This window comes from Euprymna scolopes, chromosome 14 (genome assembly GCF_053919585.1).
Source record: "Euprymna scolopes isolate OS-2025 chromosome 14, ASM5391958v1, whole genome shotgun sequence".
Classification (NCBI taxonomy): domain Eukaryota; kingdom Metazoa; phylum Mollusca; class Cephalopoda; order Sepiida; family Sepiolidae; genus Euprymna; species Euprymna scolopes.
Window position 1 is genome coordinate 120,032,386 of NC_136495.1, and position 25,908 is coordinate 120,058,293.

Here is a 25,908-nt window from a genome sequence, read left to right on the forward strand (position 1 = left end):
TGGAATGGGAACATAAATGGATGGTAACAGTCAATGATGCCAATACTAAGCTTCTTTCCTTTAATAATTACAAGAAACCTTCTCAACCGCTGATAGCCATAGCTAATGATACTGTACCTGAAAGCTCTTTGTTTAAACTTAACAGCTAACATTGACAGGTAACATGAATTGGAACAATTCCATCGAGGGCATTGCCAAAGCTGCTGCCAAGAAGGTTGGCTCTCTCTCTCTCTCTCTAACATACTAAAAAGTTACTCACACCCGAGAGTATCCTGTACCTCTACAAATCCACCATCTGCTCATGCATGAAGTACTGTTGTCACATCCGAGCTATTGCAGCTGCCACTAGTCTCTTAATCCTACACAGGATTAAAAAAAGTCGCCAAGCTAACAGGTCCCACACTATAAACCGAACTCCAACCTCTGTCCCCATCGCCAAAATATTACATTCTTGTAACTGTTTTACAAGTATTTTAACAGAATGTGCTCCAACAAACTCCAAGCACTAGTACTCCCTCGATGTAAATATTCCTGACTAACCCAACAAACAGCAAAATCCTACTCTACACTGTGGAGATCCCTAGATGCTGGAAAGCCTTTTACTCAAATAGTTTATTCCCACAAACTGCTAGACTTTGGAATTCCCTCCCCCAGATCCCTGCTTCCCTAACGGTACTGACATGCATAAGTCCAAGTGTAATGTGAACAGATATCTTGTTGCTCAACTCCCTACATAGTATCCCTGCAAATTTGGTACCAAATAGTAGCTCCTTATGTCAAAGTGACACTGTGCCTTGTTTGAGGTGAAAAAAAAAAAAAAATTAGGATTTGAAGTATAACAGCTTTCACCAAAATAAATTCAAGATCTAATAACCCGAAAACAAAACAAGCAAAACAAGTTGTTAGTCAACATTTAAGTTTTCTTCATTAAATGTTGTTGCACCTCCATCTCTCTCTATTCAAAGAAATCATCAAAACGATTTTGTGGTTATCTCTCCTAGACACAATGAAGGCTAAACCTGTATAATTATCACTTCCTCCAATTTGTCCTCTAGTCCTCATATTCAATAAGCAATATTTCTGACAAAGGGAAACAATTGCTGAGTCATTTTTAACAGATGGTGTGTGGAGACTTCCAATCCTCTTGGCATATTAATCATCATTCAACTATCAACCTACCCACCTCATTAATCTTTATTTTCAAGTTTTATTAGCCTTGATAAGTCGGGATTCATTAGTAATAAAAATATTTTTTTTACTTAATTTCTGAAGTAAACAATATATTTACTTAAATCATCTCCTTTGATATGATGTCTAAGTATATTAAAGATGAGCTGGATCAGTGCAAATTACACAGTATTATTTTATAATTTTTTTGTCCGTCGTAAATTTGTTAATATCTTTGCTGTGAACATAACTATATTTTCCAAAAGCGATATTAGACATTTTACTCTTAGTATTTTTTAAATTTCTCCAAGGTATATTTAACGACAACAGATGAAAATATTAAATTACTAATTTCTTTGCATCTGAGAGAATCCATTATTGCAAATAGAAAATAATAGGTTATAACAGGCGTCTTATTATAGGAATCGACTATTCTTATTATATGCATCACAGTTATAAATATTCTTTCTCTCTGTCTCTCACACACAATATTTCCCAAATTCTGAATTTCAGGATATTGATATGCTTATTTAAAAAAGATTTGAAGAAAGAAATATTAAAATGAAGAATGAAAAACACCCCTTTATATGTACTTCAAAGTTTTATATAGCAAAAAAAAATTACAATCAATTAAATTGGACTAATTTGAATTAAAAAATGGGTTTGTATATTTCACAGCAAATCAAGTTTTGGGGATTATTTAGTGCTGATTGAACACAAATTTTCATTTTAATCCTAGTAGGGAGGAGATTGCAGATTTATACCTTTCTCAATGGTACTAGTGTATACTTGAATAATCAATTTAACAGAATTTGAACTCTCCATAAACAATTCAACAAACTATATAAGCTCCCCCCCCCACCTTCCTCGGTTCCCCATGGTTTTGAATCAAAATATCAATTTGACTGTTGACAATGTAAAGCTCATGTTTAACTACTTCCTTTCACTCTAAGACAATATATGGCACAAGGCAGGTTTAATGTGAAGAAGGTTGCCTGTGCTGTTAGACGTGTATGAGAAAGAGGGAAGAAACTAAGCTCTCATCTATCCTATTGAAGAAAACGTCTGAATCTTTCTTTAGTGCACCAGGAGAGATGTTTTGTCACCCAGAAGAGGGTATCCAGGAAGCAGCTATCTCTTCAAAAATAAAAGGTATGCATAGCTAAAAAGATTATTTTTGGAATCCTTTACGATGAGTACTTTGCATTTTTATTTATTTGTGGACTGTTATCCTCATCTTTATAATTGTTGTTTCACAACGTTTCGGCCAACTATTCCTCTGGCCTTCATCAGGTGGTTAATCGCAACGGGATAGGAATGCTGACTCTTCACTGCATCGTCAGTAATTTCATAGTTGTTATTTCACCACATTTTGGCCAACTAATCCTCTGGTCGGCTTTGGGTAGGATTGAAACCGCTATCTTCAGATAATGCTCACCTGGAACTGAAGAGATTCAACATTTATCCACTGCGCCACAGGTACCTTTGGAAACAATAATACACTGAGATCTCATTCATTTCTGGGTAATGTCAGGTGTGTCTGCTGGAGTGTATATAATTTTTTTTTTTTAACATCCATGAAATTCCAATTCAAATTATTTTGTTTTGTTTTAATCCATGATTATCTTCAGCTTCTCAAATTCTAATTTTAAAACTCATGAAAGAGAAAAAAGGTTAAAATCCATAATTTAAAGTTTTGTCTATTTTCACAGTATGTTTTCGACAGCTTTCAAGTATTTAAGAGATTCTTGCACTTCTTAATGATTCCAAAAGTGTGTCTGCATTTGGGACCCATCGTTGGATGGGTATTTCAACTAGTAATACATAACGGCCAAATAAAGTAACTGTAACTTAATTATTTACCTGTGCCTTTTTCATAACAGTCAAATCATCTGCATCCCATTCTTCTTCATCATAAGTTGTCAATTGCAGAACACGGATGATCTCATGGATCTCATCAGACATTTTCCTCACAACATAATCGCGATTATTCTGGGCCTCAGCAAAACCTGTGTCTGGAGTGGTAAACAAAACAAATTAATTTGCATATAAATAAAAATAAAATAAATAAAAAACAAACCTAACAAATTCTGAAATAATTTAAACAAGATAAGCAAACATGGCAACATTCTTCCTAGTTGGAATCAGTATTTTCTGAAAGAAATGAAAGCGAATTACATTTTGGTGTAAAGAACTTCGTGCAAAGATAGAATCTTAAAGTTGCAAGTCAGAAGCAAATATTTGTCAGATGTATAGGTCAAAATGGATTGAGCATATTGGGGAGTGAAATAAACTGTTGCTAGCATATAAGGCAATGACCGTTGTGTAAACAAATAGAACTTAGGCGTTTGGGCAATGTTTAGCCATTGTAATTTTACATACTAATCTTAGGAGCAGCCAAATAGCGTGACAGTTAGAAGTGCAGAATGTTGCCTAGACAATTGAGTTTCAATCCTGCCTTGCAGTAGTTACTATCTAGCTGTGATACAGTAAAACAAGCTCTTTGTGGATGACTGTATATAAATATTATAATAAAGCCATATTCTTGTGTCTGTTCTCAACGTATGTCATATGATGGCAGAGCAGATGACATATATGACGTCATAGCAAAAAAGAGTTTTTAAAGAGGAGTGGGGGGACAAAAATAAAATAAAAAGATTCCTTGGCAACACTGGGTAGATTATCTAGTATATATATATATATATATATTCAAGCAGACATAAATACAATGGAAATATTTTTCTTTATGATTCTTCTTGCTAATATCGACCTATGGGCTATTTTAACACTCAAATTTTAAATAGACTTATTTACTTTTAACTTCACATCATTTGATACAATTTATTGTGTCGTTTGCTTTTCACTTTATTACTTTCTATTTTTGATCCTAGTCACTTTCACCTCATCAACTCCACGAATTCCATCTGAAGATGATTCGATGTTGAATCAAAAGTGCTCATGACTATGAAACTTTTATTAATATTTTCAATTTTGATATAAAAAAGATCAGACGGAAAATCTAAAAAATAAAACCGATGCATAAAGCAAAATATCTGTTGTATTTCATGTCTGCTTGAATGAAAAAATGATGCCTAAATATACCAATTTCATATATATATATATATATATATATATATATATATATATATATAAATAATTTGTAGATTTATATATAGACAAAGAACTACAACAGTAGAACTGTTTTCACTAAAGCAAACAAATAAAAGTTTAACTGAATTGTGGTTTTCTAATTCATGATTTATCAACATCCTGGTCTGCTCTATGATAACCATCCGTCAGTTGTAACGTTGTAAAGCGTAGAAAATTAGCTTGCGTTGATAATTACTTTAACTATTAAAATAACTTCATTACAATTTTGCTTCCATGCAATTAACATTTACAAGAAATGAACACTTGCATCAATCTTGTCGTCACTATGTTTAGGGATGGTCTCCTCTTGTATAAAGAGATGGTGAATTTCTTCAGAAGGAATGCTGGCATGAGGATGAGTTTATAATGAAATAAAAATTGTGCAATCACTGATCACACTTCTGATGTAGCATAATGTAGAAATAATGAAATGAGCAGCAAACGACTGGTGAAGACATGGGAATTGTCCTACCACATCTTCAGAGTCTAGTCTGGCCTACTATTTCATTGATAGTTAAAAACTTGAACATGAGGTGAATATATTGACAACTGAGTGATGAGTATTGAAAATCTTCACATTATATTTACTCAAAAGAACACCTGATCCAGAAAACAGCAATTCTTTTTCCTTTGTCAGTAACATTGTTCACAGAATGTGATTCTATGTTAAAGTTCAAAATAGAGGAAAACTAGTTATGAAAGAGGTTTTAAAAAATATTCTCTTGTAGGCAAATTTATTCATTTTCCATTCCTGAAATTGTTGACTCTCATTCAGTTATTCCTTAATAAAATCGGTGGAATTGCTCAAATTATAAACCTTGCAAAATGGACCAGCAGGTCTCTCTGCACATTATGGCTCTTCTCACCCCTTCGATTATAAGCCAGTTATGTCTGGTGCTGTGTATTGACAACCGTCTGAGAACATACAAGTGTTAAATGCTAGTCAGTAACCAGCGTGGTATACGAAGAAAACAAATAACTTTCTTGCAACTGGAAAGTTTGTGCCGAAGTTCTCATTTTCTTTGCGACTGGGTTTGTTAGAACAACAATGTTACAAAATGATAAACCTTGCAACATGGAGTAGCTTTTATATGTCTCTCTGCAATAGGTGGTGAAAAATACTTTTGCTTTTACTGCGGTAGTTACAAAATCATTTTTATTTCTTTGGAGAAAGAAAACGTGACATTTAATGATTGGTTTTTGGTTGGTTTTGTTTAACAGAATATCAACCACCCATGCATTGTTTAATGCCAAATAAAGTTGTCAAATATAATTCTGTAGGTAGGATAATTATCTAAATATTAATTTACTTGTCCGTATTTTCAGTGTCACACAAAAAAAAAAAAAAAAAACTATCATGGCAAACATTAATTAATGACAACCGAATTACCTCCCTTTACAGTTGCTCTTTATCAGTTAAAAATTATTAAAACCGTTTCCTCTCCAAAAATGAAAAAAAAAAAAAAAAAAAAAAAAAAAAAAAAACAGCTGTCAGTTTACGGTTTCAAATTGGTTATTTTATTTTATAATTTAAAAACAAAAGTCATGTTGAGAGGAGACTAGGTTTTTTTTTATTATAGTTTTATTTTTAAAATTAAAAAAAATGTACAAGGGAATTAACATCTGTTCCTTTATAATTTATATCAAAAAATTATTCAGAAAAAAAAAACAAAAAAACAATTGTGTTGAATTTTCATTGAAAAAAAAAATCTAAATTTTTTTAAATCAATTCTTTTTTGCTTTAAAAAGGTTACTGGTTTTATTTTATTCCTTCATTCATTTTATTTGTTTTAAAAATTTTCCAACTACTGTGGAATTTCCATGAATTCCGCTATTTATATTACCAGAATAGATTACAACATCTAATGAAACAGTTTTTGTACGTAGCTTGTAACAAAAAGCTATTGATCACAAAAGAATAGAGGAATTAATCAACTTTTTATATAAAAAAAAATTATATGCTAATAATATTTATTATTGGCAAAGCTTGTTTTGGATAAGAGTTCAATGTGTACAAAGATTAATAGTATTAATATTAAAATATGGCCATAATTTTCAATGTTCTAAAATAAATTAAAAAAAAAAAAATGGTTTCATGGTTTTTGTTTACTACAGAAATTCATTGGATACGATTAATTAAACACAAGTGGTTATTTTTATTCAGAAGATTTTGGGGTTCATACTTTTTCCCAACAATATTAGTGCATAAATGACCACAATGGATCTGATAACAGATTCCACAGACAATAAAATTATCCATTAGGCCAATCATAAACCCCTTAACATATTTTAGAAATGTAAAGCAGTTTTAGTTAAAGAAAATAAATGAGATTTCAGATATATCTTGTAAGAAATATCCAAGCCAATAACCTTAAAGAAACCATAAAATATTTTTTAATAAATAATTAAAAAAAAAAAATTAAAAAATTTCTTACTTGTTTCTTTAGCAGTGATAAAGATTTTCACACCACTGATAAGGACTGGGGTAAGATTTTTCACTTGATCAAGAGATCGGATCAGCATATCACGATGGACTTGATGGGTTAATTCTTTCTCACGGGCGTCGACTTCCTTAATGATTTTAGTCAGGACAGGACTGAGGTTCTGTAAAGAGAAAAGCAAAAAATTGAAAAGTAAATAAAATTGTAGAATAAAAAAGAATAGTCCAAATTATTAACAATCAACATTTTGTGTGTGTGTGTGTGTGTGTGTATATATATATATATATATGTGTGTGTGTTTGTGTGCGTGTGAGGTGCTTTCAAGATGGGCATCAAGACAATTCCTCACCCTCCCTATATTCCAAACCTTGGTCCATGGGACTTTTGGTTGTTCCCTCTCAAGGAAAACTCTAGAGGCTGTCAAGAGAGAATTGAAGAGATCAAAGAGGCTGTGACGGTAGTTATTGATATGCTCAAACAATAGAACTTCCATGGAGCCTTCCAGAAGTTGTTGGAACGGTACAACAAGTACATTGTAGCCAAAGGAGATTACTTTGAAGGGAACTAGAGTTTCATGTATGTATAATCAATAAAAGTGTCCATACAAGAAAAGTCTGGAAACTTATTGAAGGTACCTTGTGTGTATGACAGACATTTGTTCCAAAAAGAATATGAATTGCATCATATCTTTGTAAATATATTAACGGCTATATGACATTATAAAAAAAATTACTCTTTCACAACACTATGCCTCCCCTCCCTTTTGAATTTCCAACAACTTTTTCGTTTTTTTTTTGTTTTTTTTTTTAAATCAAAAAAAGTCATACATTTCATTACATAAAAAAACATATATACATATATATATATATATATATATATTAAAATATTTGTGCTAGTGTTTTTTGTTTTCTTAATTTCATTTATCCAGAAGAAGTCTTGCAATAAAGATGAAACGCTGATGAACACACAAGTTAGTTTGTTCCTTTATTATCTCTCTCACTGTGTAATATATATATATATATATATATATATATATAAATTTTCAAATGCCATAATGTTTACATTTGTCCAATTAGTCTTGAAACAATTGTAACTAACAGTGAAATACACTTTTTGTTGCTATCAATTCTTTTTTTTTGAAGTCTTGGTTTTGTTAATACAGTATATATATATATATATATATATATATATATATATATATATATATATGAGAGAAAAAACAAAATACACAAAACAAAAGTAATAGACCAAAAAATAATTTTATTATGGAAATCCTTTGAGAGGAGTAATTTGTATATTTATTTATTTATTTATTTGTGAACTGTTATCCTCATCTTCATCACATTTTAGCCAAGTATACCTCTGGCCTTCGTCAGGTAGTTAACCGCGATGGAATAGGAATGCTGAATCTTAACTGTATCTTCAGTAATTACTACCTTCCATAGTAGTTGTTGTCTCACCACATTTTAGCCAACTAATCCTCTGGCCAGCTTTGGGTAGGATTGAAACCGCTATTCACTGTGCCAAGGTGGATAGAGGCATTGAATCTCTACAGTTCCAAGTGAGCATTGTCTGAAGATAGCAGTTTCAAACCTAGTCAAAGCCAAATAAATTAATTTATAAAAATTTCATTTCCAAGAATTCAAAGTCAACAATGGTTAAGCATATGATCATTTCTCGGATTAGGAAATTTTGTAAAATTTAATTTTTTACATTTTAATATGACAGAAAGAAGATTGGAACGTACATTAAACACCAATGCAATTACTTTGAAGGGGAAACCATGTAGTTTGGTTTTCAAATAAATTATTTGTGACATCAGTCCTGTTACTTTTCGAATATACCTTATATCTATACTTTAGATTATGGAAGGCAATGATTTTATTCTTGTTCTTAACAGAATCATCCTTAAATATATTTTTAAAAAATCCATCTTTAAAATTTGGGTTTAAATTTTATAGAAAAAAGAAGAAAAAAAAGTATTTTCTGTGGTAATCTGATAATTTGAAACAATCTTTATTATTTAGATTCTTCAGACTTTTATGTTATTTTTACAACATTTCAGTCAATGTAAACTCTGACCTTTTTTAGGTGTACCTTGTCGAAATCTACAAGGACACATGGCATAGTGGATAAAGTATTTGGTAAAATTAAGTTGTACATAGCACTCTTTAGGCGACACTTAAAATACAAGTGCAGATTATTTAAGACTTCTATCCAGTAGTCATAGCTGATGAAGCAAGAGGATGCTACTCCCATGGATTAAAGGGTTTCAGTCTGAATTCTATGCAGATTTCAAAGTTTGATAAAGAGATTCCTAGAGTAAAAGACATACTGAAAAAGTTCGGATGTTACATTAGCCAAAATGTTAAAATAACACTCAAGATGAGAGCAATAGTTCAAAAAAATTAAAAAATGCAAATAATCAATCCTCATCTAAAAAAAGTTCAGAAACAATCTTTTTTATTAATTATTTTATAATTAGATTAATTACTAAATACTTCAATTTTTTTTTTTTTAATTCTTTATTGCTTTTGTTAATCTTCAGTCAAATAAAAAGGTAGCCATGTTGTCTGCTTATCAAATCATCATTTTAAATACATTTACAATATGAAAAATGATAAAACAAACTCCATTTTTTATGACACCATAATCATATGAGTGGCATTTTATTTCTACACATATTTCTTTGTAGCTTTTCTGGTTAAATCATAATCACAAATAGAGCGAAAGTAATATTAATAAGATATGCAGGTGGAACGACTAGTTTATCTGCTGAACACATTATTTCTCCTACTCAGATTTATTCAACATTGGCTTCAATTTAAATTGGAAAATGATACATGAAGTGTTTACTTCACATGAGTCTTGGAATCATTCTTTTAAGTTGTACATTTAAAAACCCGATTAATAATACGATGAGCTAAACAGACAATGTATTAAAATGCTGTGAAAAAAAAATGCCATAAAAATAGAAAGTTCGCTGAATAATATAGCTGGTGGCAAATAAACAGGAAAATTTTAAGTCCTTATCAAGAAGAAAAATCTAATAAGAGTTTGAACCAAGATCAACCAAATTAAACCTTCACAAACAATCATCATCTTAATATTTAAATTGCTGCAAATATTCCAGACTTTGAGGTAGGCAACACTCGACACTGTCTGATGCCTGATCTTCATGCAATCTGATCCAAAAGGTTCATATCATCCAAAAGTTGCATGCATCAATTCATTTCTTATGCAGTCAAGTTAGAATTTCATTGATCAAAGTGACTCATCCTAGTGACTGGGATAGTCAGCCATATTATGGAGTTGATGCAAGAGGTTGTATGCAGTACACAACCATCTGAGGTACTGAGCATATACAGTATCCAAAATCCCACCGACTCACGATTAAATAAATCTTTTTTCCAGTTGCACAGATATAACAGACGTTTTATCTGGTTTTTGGCTTTTCATTAGTTTTCGTCTCGTACATTACAGCTGAAAAGCTTCATCTACTCCTTATAATAAGCCTTTGGAATATCAGACGGGAGGCTAACAGAGGGAGGGAGATGTAATCTGGAATTGCACTAGGTAGGTGTTCAGTTCTGATACATACCCTCTTGCTGAACACACAACGCATCCATAATCCCACAAACACCAAGTTCTTGATGAAAAAATCCTTTCTTCCAATTTGCATCTACACATCTATCTGAGAATGGCATAGTCATTACACTGAAGTCATTGCAGAAGCATTTAGGGTCCACATAAGATGGCAGAGTGCAAGCAGAAGATTTTTTTTTTTTTCAATTATATTGATTTTCTTCAACCTATTCAGTTCACATTTATATTTAATACATTTTAGCTAATATACCCAACAGCCTTCTTCATATGTTTGAATTCTTTCGACTAATGTTCTCATCTTGAGTGTCATTTTCACAATGTTTCAATTGATGTAGCCTCCGACCTTTTTGAACTCTGGAATGTTTGTCGAACTCAGGAATTTGGACAATTTCTAACAGAACACTTTATTTACTTCACAAGGGTAGAATGCTCTCGTTCCATCAGCCATAACTGGATAGATCCTAAATAATTCGCAACTATTTTTCAGTCACCCACACTGAGAATTGGACCTTCAACCTTCAGGAGAAGGTCATTTTTACAAGTGATTTTTTTCAAGTACTCTAACCACTGTGCCATGGTTCCTTATAGAAAAAAGAAAAAAAACCTTTATGTGTATTATTCATTTATGTATGGTGATGTTTTAATAAAACAGATCAAACATAGTTGAGGGTGACTCAAAGGTTCCCTTTTCATTGACTATTACATGGGTTTACAGATTTCTCTTAATCCTCACCTTATAATGCAGAGTGTTGTGCAAGAGAGTATAAAGCATCATTTTTTGAAACTTAGGTATGATTCTACAAAGAATTGAACCCTGATCTCCCAGCTTATTAGTGAACACTAACCATTATGGTAAATGGGTCAGTAGTCTTATTTAAATATGAAGCATGTTGATTAGTCATATCTATTGATGTTTTTTTAAATCTGATGAACAAAATTAATGAGGACAAAAATCATAAAAACTGCTCATCCTGGAAAAAAAACAAAATTGTATTTATATAGAACCGGAAATTACTTTCTCTCCCTTTTGTTTTCGCTGCTATGGATGTTGGCAGCGAATCAACAAATTCATCCTTTTTGTTTGGGGAAGAATTTATGTTCATTTATGAATTCATTATTATCGCTAACAAATATGTGTGCCCACTCCTTAGTAATTTTCCATGCTACATGACAGCAGAAATGTTCATGGCTCTGTAAAATATTATGGATAGTGGAGTCAATTTAAAAAAAAAAAAAAATCTCCCCCCCCCCCAAAAAAAATCAAGTTTATCAAGTATTATTTGGATTCTTTGGACTACTGTTCTCATCTTTAGTGTTATTTTCACACTGCTTTGGTCGTTGTAACCTCTGACCCCTTCAGGTGTATCTTGTCAAACTCTGGAATGTTTATATTGGAGGTTACATCGACCGAAACATTGTGAAAATGACACGCAAGATGAAAACAGTAGTCCGATGAATCCAAATAATGCAAACAAACAATCCTCATCTAAAAAATCAGAAAAGTTTAGCAAGATTATATTGTTTTTAGAAAGAAAAAAAATTTACATCTTGAAACCACTTTTTCTTGTCATTCATGACGTATTTCACATATTTATAAATCAGTCACAGGAACCTGATCAAAATTGGTCTAAAAATCTGTGTTAGGTTTGGCTTAGTTTGCTAAATCACAAACTATTCTCAATATTTTGCTTCTGTTGCTCACTGTCCTTGATCAGCAAGTTCTAAAATTCATATTTCTTGGCTGTTCAATTAGCAAACTCATATCTACTAGCAAAAATATGCAACCAAGAGGGGAGCATATTTTTGCTAGTATGAATAATTAAAAAAAAAAAAAAAATAATTCCTACAAAACTAAAGTAAACCACAGCCACAATGTGTCACAGAATTTTGGGTGTGAAATCTGTGCAGATGCCCCCTCAACATGCGCGTCCCTGACAAATCCACTTAGCAACAAAATAACATCCCTTCACTGTTGAGCTCCCTAAATGCCAGAAAACTTTCTACTCTAATGGATTCTCTCCTCAAACAGCTAGACTTTGGATTCCCTTCCTGCTACCTGCTCCTCTGACTGTACTTATATGCAAAAGTTTAAATGTAATATAAATCTATATCTTGTTAATCTTTCATGAACATGGTCCCAAATAGTAGCCCTTATGTCCAAGTGGCGTAATGCCTTGTTTGGCATGAACGTGAGTAAAAAAAAAAAAAAATAGATCCACTTGATACAGATTTTATACCCTAGTTTTATAGAAGGATCTTTAAGAATAGGGTGTGGCCCAACGACTACTCATTTGTACGAAATGGGAAGGTACAGCTGACTAACATGTTAACAATGAAGGAAAAGGAATAGCCAGCTAGCCATAGTCTTATGGCAAACAGGAAGTACACATATGCTGATGTAGATTCTAGTATGTGAAGAGGCTTGTCTGAGTATAAAAATAGTCTTTTTAAAGGAAACAGAATGAATCACATACATCTGTGCTTTGAAAACCCACAGAATATTTTAGAAATGACGAGGACAGTCATGGCCAACTTTCGAGTTCTTTTGTCCCAAAGCATTTTTTAACCTTGATGTGCAAAAACCAAAATTACAGTACTATAAAAATAAAACAAATTTAAACTTTAAAATAATTAAAAACGGTTTAAATTTTAAAAGTTAAAACCAGTTTGAGCAGTTTTTAAATGGTTTAAAAAGAAATCACTCATTAATTTTCATAAAAGTTTGTTTGGCTATATAAAACAAAGCAAATATTTAAAAAAAATATTTTTTTTGTTAAAAAATAAAACAAAAAAGATGCTCTCATTCCTCAAAATATATGATAAAAACAAAAAGATTTAAATGATTTTTTTTTTTCAAAAATGGTCAAATCTGTTCCTTTTCACAAAATTCCTAGCAATCAAAGTTTTTTTTTTTTTTTTTTTTGGTTCTATTTATCTAACTGATTTAAGTCTATAAAGATTCAATGTGTGAGGCCTGAACTTGATACTTCAGGAAGAAGGATCACTTAGACTCCAAAGATAAACATCCATCTACTAAATTAACCCTGTGACTTCACCTACTTTTTAGCTTTACCCTTTGACTTTCAAATGACCTCTTGGAAAACAGAAAATAAGACAAAATAAAATGAAGCTTCAAGGAAAGAAAACAGTAAAATTGAAGGGAGAGGGGCACACAAAAGAGACAAACAGACAGACAGAAAAAGTCCAATTTAAAATAATAATAATAATAATAATAATAATAATAATACTGAATTTTGCCTTAATGGTTTTTTTTTCTCATTCAATTTTAATGGTCAATGGTGGCATGCATGTCTGGATATAAAAAATATTAATCCAATAATCATATACAAACACAGACACAAGTGCAACAATGCTTTTCCAGGACTTTTGGTTTTAGAGTCTAATTAGATTAACCGTTTTACCAGACCATCAGAATTCATCTTAATACTTCATTAACATACCCCAAAGTACTAATACATCTACCATGTATCCAGACCATGGGTTGATAGAATAGCAGTTTAACACTTCTTTAGTAGAAATATATCAGTGCTTATGATTAATACCACAACTGACAGTTGAATTTACCATAACTAGGGTTAAATTAAAGCAAAATAAGAGATAATCTCAAAATAAAAAGGAGAGTACCACTAGCAGGTGCAACGTTAAAAAAACCCCAAAAAACTGATGGTGCACTACACAAAAAGCAATCTGTTGGCTACCAGTAAACGGGTCTGGTGGCAGCAATATTATCAAGTTTACTCTTTTGATTTTCTCTTGATTAACAAAGATGGCGGACCATCAGTTGCTGGAAAATCCATATTGTACTGATATATCTTTTGGCCATAATTGACTACTTGAGGGAGAGATATCAGTACCCTGATATTACATGTGCATACAAGGAAATAAAAATGACTGACCTTAACATAAGTGACCAAGTCTTCCATTTTGTCAACCACCTCGGTGATGGCAAGATACTCCAAAACATTCTTGCAGACTCTGATAATCTTTCGGACTTCCGATTCATCAAAAGCCAGCAGCAGAGAAGAGGTGCCTTGAAGAATACCTGTAAATCAAAAAAAAAAACAATATAAGCTTATTTTTAAAACTGAATGCTTAACTGGGGTTGTTAGAGTTGCTAGAAATTTGATTTCAAACTAGTTTTCTTATGCCATCAAAGACAATGGCAAATAATGACTTGAGTTTTTTGTTTTCAAATATTCATCCAAAAATTTATTTGCATCATTATATAAAAAAAAAAAAAAAAAAATTGTAGGAGTACTTATATGCATACTAGTGGATTTGAATATTTAAATGTGCCTTTCTTATGTGATCTATATAGCAGTTTTTACTAAATAACATTTAAAAAACTTTCTTCTTTTAAGTAGTTTGCTTGAAATCTTGTTTAATGTGTTTACAGGAAGAAATTTAAGTTTATAAAATGTAGAACAATGCAAAAGACTCAAGCTGAAGCAACTTGAGATATAATGATGGAATCAGCTATGCAGTTTCACTTTTATTGATCCAGTTCATGTGCTTATGTATAACCGTACATATATACATATGATTTTTATTTTTTATACAATATTTTACATGAAGGATGTTCTTACTGGTGTCAGACGGTCAGGTGGTGTGTCCGTGAAGCTATATTTTAAGATGCCTTCCCTTTGTCAGGCATGTGTTCAACTTTCAAATGTGCACAATAGGTTTAATTGTAGATGGAGCAGGTTTGCAGACATTGGAAATTAATTTTTTTCAGGTGCATAATTTATTATCAGACGTGTGTCGTTACTCAATATTATGTACAGTCTATTTTTATATTAATATTTAGCCTTAATTTAATTACTTATCTTTGTATTAATCTTTATTCGTTTATTTTATTTATTTGTATTTTACTTTATCTGTGGTCATCTTAGGATTGTTTGGGTGTTTTCATTTTATTTTTCTTGGATATTTTTTTTTTTTTACTATTATTAGCGGCGTATTTTGGTATTTGATATTATTTATAATTTTAATATTTAACTTAATTTCTTTGTATTATTAGTAAGTCTCTATTTTATTATTTTTCTGTGGTGCTGTCTTTTTTTTTTTTTTAAATTTTCAGTTTTATTATTCTTGTTTACTTACTACCTCTTACATTTCAAGCTCATAAAATTAACAGTATCAGATAACGGTCTTTTTTATGACTTTGATAGTTGACTTAAGATAGTTGGCAAATATGAACATATTTATGTGTATGAGTATAGTTAAGAACTAATATGCATCTGTCTTGAAAGGATTGGTTTCAGAGTCTAGTTAGATTAACCGTTTTATCAGACCATTAGAATTCATCTTAATTCATCAATATACCAAGTGTCTAAATATAACATCTTTGTGGAGGAAACAGTGGCCAGCAAACATTTGCATTGGACAGAGACTGCCAGTCACACTAAGTTATTTATGGACAGTTAAGGGATTGTAAGTGGGCTGTTGAAGGTTGAAACTAATAATTGCTTCATTAAAGACTACACAAAAGACCTCAACTACTGCAAAATAAATTTCTTGCTCTTGAGATTCCAGTCTGGAAAGTCTCCTGTGCTATGGCGAAGTTTCAAATACAAGGTACATTCTGAACCTCATGTCATTAGACAGAGGATAAAAAAAAATATTTGAGCTAATTAGAACAAAAACAAACATAATATCTCATTCGGACTTTTCTATTTTTATTATTAAATGATTCAAGAATATATTAATACGATAGCATGCGTGTTATTTTGTGTGTCACGCTTACATCTTTTTCTTCCAAGTGACTGTCGTTTAATTGTTATGATCTTCCATTTCTTGTAATAAATAATTTTACCAAGAATTCTTCCTAAGTTTTGGTTTCAATTATAGCTGAAGGAACTCGAGTTCATATATATATATATATATATATATATATATATATATATATATATATATATATACACACACACACATTTTTATTTTTTGGTTCAAGCTGATGCACCCAAGTCATATGAATATGTTTTTATTTTTGAAATCACAACTTTATAATATACTATACTATCCGTGACCCATTGGGTCAGTATGTTATATTAGCTATGGAATTAATGTATGAGCGTAACAATTGTGACGTAAAGAAAATAGTTTTTTTTTGACATAACAGAAACATTTCTATGAAAGTATATTAAAATGAAAAAATATAGATAGATTTCTATGAGCCGTTCTGTTTATAATTGTTAAATCTTGAAAAAAAACAAACTTACAGCCATTGAATTATAAGTGGTTTGCCATACTTATAGGTAAATGTGCACTGAACAGATACCATAATACTTTAAGTTAAATTCAAACTTTGAAATATCTATTAATTTAAACGTGGAAAAAAATTTTTTTTTAAATTGTGTCGCTGAAAACGTACACAGTAAAACAATACATTGTAAAATAGTAGATTTATTTGTAAGAAAATTGCGTTAAAATAACTTAAACGTAATACGGAAATGAACGATGTAAAAACAATGCAGAAAGTATTAACAATTGTTTATTTGGATAATTTAAAAAAAAAAAAAAATTAGGCCGCTGAAAACGTACACAGTAAAAAAAAAAATACGTTGTCAACAGGTCAAAGTTGATTTATTTGTGAGAAAATTGCGACAGTATAGTTGTAATATAGAATAGTTGCAAAACATCCCCTAAGTTATATTATATTAGCTATGGAATTAATGTATGAGCATGACACTTGTGACGTAAAGAAAATAGTTTTTTTGTGACATAACAGAAACATTTCCATGAAAGTATATTAAAATGGAAAAAAATATAGATAGATTTCTATGAGTCATTCTGTTTAGAGTAGTAGTAGGGAAAATACATGTCAACCAGTAGTAGTAATAGTAGGATAAGGAAGAGGAGGCATAGTAGTAGTAGTAGTAGTAAGAGGAGGAAGAGGAGGCGTAGTAGTAGTTGTAAAGAGGAGAAGTAATAGTAGTAGCAAGAAGAGAAGGCATAGTAGTAGTAGTAGGAGGAGGATATTACGCAAGCAAACAAGCAAACAACCAAGAACGACAGTTTTAGTATTATATATAGATAAGAATCGATAGAAAATTGACTATAATAATATATATGAAATTTGCATGAATTAAAATATAATATTTAAGCATATGACAAGGCTATGCCGAGCATTCCTGCTAGCTTAGATAAATATTTTTGCAGTTTTAACAAAAGAGCTACAATAATATCAGAGCATCTCCATTTATGTTGAACATCCACAAAATGCTAACATCAATATGAAAGAGTCCACTGTGGAATTTCCACATGTCATGCTAGTTGAATAATGAATATAAAAAGAAATTTATGTGACTACTTTTATATAACACTTGTTGATACACCAAGAAAAAGTTCTTTGAATAAAAACATTACCGACTGATGCAAATAAGTCAAGCCACATGAAGTACAGTAGATCTAAACCAAAGTGTTTTAATGAATTGTAGTGTTAAGCTGCAAGACAAAGTTTTTTTTCTTTTTAATTACCATTAAAAAAAAAAAAAAACATCTCCAATTGTTCTGAAATACTCTTGAAAGAATTTTTTATTTATTTATAGAACAATTTTTTTTTTTAAATTAAATTCAAAACAAAAAGTCAATAAAGAAAATATTTTTATAGAATTTATTTTTTTAATTGGCAGATTAAAAGTGTGTATATTTTGATAGACAATCAGTTGAAACTCAATCTGAATATCACAAAATCACAGCTAAATTTAATTTTCATGTCAACCAATAGCATTCAACTTTGGGAAAGGCAAATAACATAAAAGTCAGTCAATCTCAGTCTTTATTTCAGTCCTTTAACATATCTGAGAAAAAAAAAAAAATGGAATATGATCGAAAGAAGATCCATTCAATTGCCTAAGCAAAAATTTGCTTATATTTGTTCAAACAAAATTTCATACATTAAATCCATGCAGAAAATTGACATGCACTCTTGAGATGCATGGATAGGCACTTTACTTTGATCTTTTAGGTTTGCTTGTGCTGTAGATGCAATATGTGCATCTATCTTCATCTCTAATTAGTTTTAAGCAGGCTATCAGGCAACTCAAATGTTAAAATAGCTTTATCTTTGACTGTAGCTGCGAGAAATGCATTGTATAATTTAAATTTTCACTTAACGGCACAAATCTGAACAGTATAGGGAGATATGTGCAAGACAGAAAACTTCAATCATATGGCCACATTGAAAGAATGGAGGAGAGTTCTAGGGTTAGTAGGTGTAGAACAGTTAAAGTAACAGGTTCAATCCATGAGAGAAGGGCAAGGAAGTGGTGAAAAAAGATGGATAAATAATGACCAGGCTAAAAGGCTAATTCAGAAATCTATTTCTAAAAGACGTCAACGTGCCAACATGTAAAACGATAATGATGATGGCAGTGGGAGCAATGGTGATGGTACATCTTTAATACTGAAATCAACATCCAACACAAATTAATATCTTATGTGCAAAATATATTTTTTAAATATTTTACCGGAACAGACACTCATTACGTTCGTCTAAAAGTTGTTTTTTTTATTAGTTTTAGTCAATGAACAAACTTTTTCAGACGAACATAATGAGTTTCTACTCCCAGTTAAGAATAAAGAGGGATAATATTAAAAGTACCTATAGCTCTAGTATTACAATACATGCTGACATGTAAAATGATTATGATGGAAGTACATCTTTAATACTGAAATCAAAATCCAACACAAATTGATAACATTCTTATGTGTAAATAGAATATGTATGGCATAACCTAACCTTCGCACCTCTGTTGATATACACAACATGCTAGGCTTCCCCCTAAATGAATCCAGAAACAGACGTCATCAATCAGCACACATAAGTGATGCAGATTACGCAGACGATATTGCTTTGTTCGTGAACAACACTGCTGATGAGCAAACACTGTTACGTAAGCTAGATAAGTCTGCAAATGACATTGATCTTCACATAAATGTGGATAAGACAAAGTTTATGACTTTCAATGTGAAGGGAGAGATCAGGGCTTTGGTTGGATCAACACTGAAAGAAGTCTCCGAGTTTACGTATCTGGGCAGCAACATAGTTTCCACAGAGAGAGATATTAGAATTCGCATCTCAAAAGCATGGACCGCATTGGATGGGCTACATTCAGTATGGACTTCGAGACTGGCTGACAAACTGAAAAGGCAGTTCTTCAGGGCAGTGGTAGAGTCTGTCCTCGTTTACGGTGCTTACAACCTGGACACTCACCAAAAGATTGGAAAGAAAACTAGACGGCACATACACCCGTATGCTAAGAACAATATTAAATATATCTTGGCAAAATCATCCCACGAAGCAGCAACTTTATGGAAATCTACCTGCCATATCTAATACCATCAGAGAAAGACGCCTACGATTTGCCGGTCATTGTCTGAGGAGCAAGCATGAATTGGTGAGTCATGTATTGCTATGGACTCCACGACATGGACATGCAAGCAGAGGACGACCTAGATACACGTTCATCCAACAAATAGCACACAACGCCAACTGTGAACCTAAAGATCTGAGGCCACTGATGAAAGACAGGAAACTCTGGAGAGGAAGAGTTACATTGGTCCTGGCAAGGAGCCCGTCATGATGATGATGATGGCCTAGCCAGGTTTTTTCTTAAATTCCTTTTAACTTTTCTTTATTGTTCTGATATAAAGTCATGCATCACTTTTATTCCTCATCTTTCATTTAAGATTGTTTTTGCTCCCCTTGATAATGTTGCATTTTTCTTATCTTGATAAGTTTTGCTTTGTTAAAGATTTACTTTGATAACAATTATTATGTATATATATTTGTTTTTAAATCTCTGAAACAGTGTTTCATGGTAAACAACTGATGATCTCTTAAAAAAATAAATTGTTACTGGTACTATAGTGAATTCGAGAGAGCAAGTTGATGCAATGATTGCAGGTGATTGAATGACTTATTGATTAAATAGTTTTCTAACGAATGATAAAAAATAATTTTTTTTTGTATAGTTTTAAAGGTTAAAAACTTCCAAGATTATATATATATAATATATATATATATATATATATATATTATGTGTTTATTCTTCACTGAACAAAATCTCATTATGTTTGTCCGAAAAAAATTGTTTATTGAATATAGTTAATGAACAAACTTTTTTGGATGAACATAATGAGTGTCTGTTCCCAGTGAAGAATAAAAAGGTATAATATTAAAAGTACTTATAGCTCTTGTATTACACTATTGATCTATGTAAGGAAACTTTGTGTTAATATTTATATTTGAATAGAAAAATTTATTCAAAATATATCAACTATTCCTTATTTATATTGTAATTAGCTAATCAAAAAAGGTTAAATCTAAGTATCAAAGAAAATTTTCACTTAAAGATAAATGGCTTAATTATGTCTATAAAGTACATTTCTATTGTGGAAATTTTAGAGAAGTGATGTGCAAGTTGACTCAGAGAGTCAGCTGGCGACATATTGTCATTTAACCATAGTGTAAACCTGTGCTCTCCAAGTGCTATTACTTATAATTTTACATCCAGAAACATCTACCATCACAAACTTTACACACTCACTCCACGGTTACATCAGATTATCAAGCTTTCCACCCACCTCTGTATTCCCCAGGGGAGAGAAGCCCTATTTTAGAGCAGAATCTTTCCCAAGTGTTAGGCAAAGGAGATAAGAGTGGTTGATGCCAACAAAAATAATCTTTTCTCAAAAGATGCGGAGGATTGATGTTAAAAAATAAAGACAATCATACAAAGACGACTCTTATTTTATTTGTGCATTCTTTATTTTTATTTTCTATTAAGTTCGCAAAGCTGCGAGTTGTAAAAGACACTGAGCAGCACTGGCAGAAAGGTAGGAATAAAGGCAATAAGATGAAAGAATTACCCAGTAAGATAAAAAATTTTATATTTTATATATGCATCTGTGTTAAGGAAAACCTTTTCAACTACCACCACTATTACTGCTGCCGCTACTACTACTACTACTACTAAAATAGCCAATAAACGAGAATTTATTACTGCTTATGGCTACATCATTTTGAAAAAACAAATTTAAACAATGTTGAACCTAGTTAGTAGTTAGAAGGGCGACTGTTTTACAATACCAAATGCAAGTGTCTGTCAAGAAGTTGCTTTTTTTAAAACAGTTGAAAAAGATATGAATCTGCCCCCCACCACCACCACCACTGCCCTCCAGATATGGCTCAAATAGTCCATCCCTCAGATCTTGGTAAAACAACAAGCTTAGGAGAAAGAAGAACTCTAAGACACAAATTGTCCTCTGCTTACTCCAGCATTGCTTTCTATCCTCTTAGAGTTATTACCATTTGACTAACAATGCAGAGCTAGACGTGCAGTTAGTGATTACACAACTCTTGCTTCACTATAAAACCATCAGGTAGGAACCTTTTCATAGAATATCCATTGTTCCTACTTACTTGCCCTCCTACGAGGGCAGAGTTAGACACAAAGTCGGCTTTTTTAATGTGGGAAAAATCCAGCTCCCCAAAAAGAGGCACTCTGGATAGAACCAAAAATTAAAATTGTCTTAGTCATGAAGGATTTCTTCTCCACTGGTCAAGGACAGAAAAGGTGAAGTGTAGTATCAGAACAGAATCTGTTCCTGGCCAAAATGCCCAAAATATTGTTACTAAAGACGGGAGGTTAACAAAATACAACTACTAATATTATTACCAGTACTGATACTAATACAATTACAAGACTGGCAATGCAAACCTTTCTCTCACATATACAAGGTTTGTGCACAATGTCTGTATTATTCATGTTTATTTTTTATGTTCAATTTACAATTTTTTAACCACTACGCACTCTGGTGTTCGTTCAGTTGCCATTTGTCAAGGTTACTAATTTTCTGGTAATTAGAAACCAAACCCTTTATTTGGTCCTTATTTTGCCTTGGAATATGTTGCATCAGTAAGTATCCAAGAAAAATGGTGCAGTGAATTAAAGTGTCAATGAAAAATATTTTGATTGCATGAAGAGTTGGCTCTTTAAGATTTGATTTCAGAGAAGTGCACTAAATATCAACAACTGATACAAGATATCACCTTTTCATTTTATTTATGTACAACCTCATATCTGCGGTTATCAAGGCTAACCATTAACACTTCCCATGACCTGCCAATGGATGTCTATTCATAAAATCCATTATGTGTATAGGTCCGTTTTTCTACTCCTTTTTAAATCCTTTTTCCTTTGACAGAGTTAGACTTCTTCAACAGTGATCTCCAGAATTTTCACTTGCATTTGAATTTGTCAGCTCCAACTGTTCCCAATTCCTTTAGGGTCTACTCAGTCATTGAAGGCTATTTATCCCCATTATCTACGTGACTGACCCCAAATCTTTCACTGACAAATTTTCTGACAGTTCATTTCACATGAGTTATGGAATTGAAATTAATTGTCCATGCCTCTTATGCATACAAAAGAGCAGGATACACACAGTAGTCAACTGTCCTGTGCTCTTTATGTATTTCTAATACAGCAGCTCCACCATCAAGTTCAAAGCCATGGGTACAGTTTTAATCCTGCCGGTCAGTGTCCAGTCACAGCATCCAGCCAATAATTGGAATTAAAAATATTCTGGCTACACATTATCTACTTTCAACAACAAATATCTAAAATGTTAAAAAAAAAATTAAAAAAATTTTTTTTTTTTTTTTTTTACTGCTTATGATGTTACATAACATGGAGGGCTACATAGGATTTTCCAGTTCATTTCAATCATCTTGCAGATAATTAGCAGCATCAAATCACCTACTATGAGGTTGATTTTCATTCTTAGCATAAAATAAATGGAAAGTCTATGGCAGGCTTTCTTAACATTTTAGAATTGCAATTCTGCTTTCTTAAATCTACAATTTTTGTTGAAAACATTCTAATAACTAAAAAAAAAAAAAAAAAAAACATCAAATTTGGGATGTAATTTAAAGACGGTTTTTTTTTCTTTCACTTTCAAAATACTTATTGTCACTCACTTGGGGTGCTCAGAAATACTACCTTTATAACATGATTGGTGTCACACTTACTGGCAGACAAGTTTTGTTTAAAACACCTTGTAATATCAGTTTGCGTGGAGGGGGAAAGATCACATCTGCATCTAACAGAATTTGAGTTGTTGAAGGATTGTTTTTAATATGTAAACTTACAAAATGGTTAAGCGATTCATGTAGCTGTTAGAATTGGTTGTGTGATGTAGAGAGGGATAAGTTGGAAACATTTTTATATGAATGCATTATAGCTGTTTACAGCTGTTTCAAGGCAGTATTTATTTAAAGTCAAATAATGAACCATAAAATATAAAACACACACACACAAAACCATCTCCAGTACACAATTTTCACAGGTATCCTACAGGGGGGGGGGGACACAATATTCATAACCAAAAAGTCACAAATTCCACCAGAAGCAAAACAATTTATTCATGACTCCCATCCTCTCACCATTTCAAGAAATCACAGTTCTTGGAAATGTTTGTGTGAACTACCCAAATGTATATTTTCAACTATTTTGTTGAAATATCTATTTTCTTTATGCATTGAAACATTTTGACAGTGCAAGGTTAGTGTCAATCTAAAGGCTGTGTGATTCACTTCTCTTGATTCTACTTAACAAATGTTCTATCCGCAGAAGTTGGAGAATCAATAGATTTGGGAATAAATCTATAAGAATTCCAAAGATAATTGGCCAAGCAGACAGTTGGCACTAGCATGAATACTCTACAGATAGAGAAAGGATATTAAATCTGGGTGCTATCGATCACCAGAGATTGCTATGATTGAGCTTGGCTTACTGACCAAAGGGAAATAAATATCTAAATCGAAAGATCAATAAATAACTGTATCAGAGTTTTGGTTTTATTTTTGCAACACGTTTATAAAAGAAATTTTTTTTTCAATTTTTAATTTACAAATTTTTACAACGCAAGTTTATAAAAGAAATTTTTTTTCAATTTTTAATTTACAAATTTTTACAACGCAAGTTTATAAAAGAAATTTTTTTTCAATTTTTAATTTACAAATTTTTACAACACAAGTTTATAAAAGAAATTTTTTTTTCAATTTTTAATTTACAAATTTTTACAACACAAGTTTATAAAAGAAATTTTTTTTTCAATTTTTAATTTACAAATTTTTACAACGCAAGTTTATAAAAGAAATTTTTTTTCAATTTTTAATTTACAAATTTTTACAACGCAAGTTTATAAAAGAAATTTTTTTTCAATTTTTAATTTACAAATTTTTACAACGCAAGTTTATAAAAGAAATTTTTTTTTCAATTTTTAATTTACAAATTTTTGCAACGCAAGTTTATAAAAGAAATTTTTTTTCAATTTTTAATTTACAAATTTTTACAATGCAAGTTTATAAAAAGAAATTTTTTTTCAATTTTTAATTTACAAATTTTTACAACGCAAGTTTATAAAAGAAATTTTATTGTGAATGAAAAAAAAAATGTACAACATTCTGATAACTGCAACAAGATAGTAGTGGATGGTGCTCCCTAGCACAACAGGAAGGGGAGAGAAGGATATCAATGAAAGAAAAGAGTGACCCTGGCTGGTTTGAGTGCCACACAAGTGGAGTAGCAGATATGTGGTTTCCTGCAGCAAATTAACTGACATGTGTTTTTCAAGTGATTAATTTAAACAGCAGGTACATGTTTGGATGAAGTAAAAAAAAAAAAAAAAAAAAAAAAAAAAAAAAAAAAAAAACTTATCAATTATAACATTTTCATTTCTGTCAACATATGCACATTTTACCTCAGTAAAATAATTACTGAGAAACATTTCATTTCAATTAATTAACTAATAAATATGCAGATCATAATACTAATAAGTTAGTTATTGTCAGCCAGTGTTTGGTGGGTTAAGATCACAATACTAATAAATTAGTGATCGCAAGCCATTGTCAGGTGAGTGCAGATCACAAGAATAAGTTATCACCAGCCAGTGTTTGTTAGATGCAGATCAGTGCTAATAAGTTAGTTATCCTCAGATAGATCTTGTAGCAGTATCATGGTCCAAGAGTGCCTCCATGTAATATTTTCATTTGCAGAAACATTGTTACTATCCAGCATGGTCTTAGCACTATTATAGAAACACAAAAATATCATTTGTTTAGAGCAGTAACTCTCCATAGTTATAAAATGTTACAATAGGGGGGGGGAAGGCAAGTTGAGTTATTACTTGTCTTTTGTTCCTTGTGACGTACTCTGCTACAACGTGTTGGGTCCCGAGTGTCTTTATGTTAACGCATGTGTAAACGTGTACTACGTTACACTCAGATCTCAGCCTTGATCAAAGAAAAAGAACCAGATTTTCTAGGCATTGTTGAAGAGATAAAGAAATAGTCAGCAATGTTTTTTTTTATTTTTTTTATTTTGCAGCCGCCAAAACAAGAACGTAATTCGGTGGGAAGACCACACACAAATTTCATGAAGCAGAGCACACACACACAATGCAATGTACACAGATGTACCTGATGATATGGAGAATAGGATGAGATAACATG

General features: G+C 31.5%; 1 protein-coding gene across 12 annotated transcripts in view; it reads right to left on the bottom strand.

Moving 5' to 3' along the window:
* Positions 1 to 25,908, bottom strand: part of LOC145293255 (vinculin-like) — a 317,004-nt gene that overhangs the window by 122,500 nt on the left and 168,596 nt on the right. For all 12 annotated transcript variants that reach the window (XM_080139845.1, XM_080139844.1, XM_080139843.1 and 9 more), the window contains exons 4-6: positions 14,282 to 14,427; positions 6,753 to 6,921; positions 3,031 to 3,182 (exon numbers count right to left, since the gene is read on the bottom strand). In XM_080139845.1, coding sequence (XP_079995971.1) covers positions 3,031 to 3,182; positions 6,753 to 6,921; positions 14,282 to 14,427 — 467 coding nt within the window. The remainder of the gene's footprint in view (positions 1 to 3,030; positions 3,183 to 6,752; positions 6,922 to 14,281; positions 14,428 to 25,908) is intronic.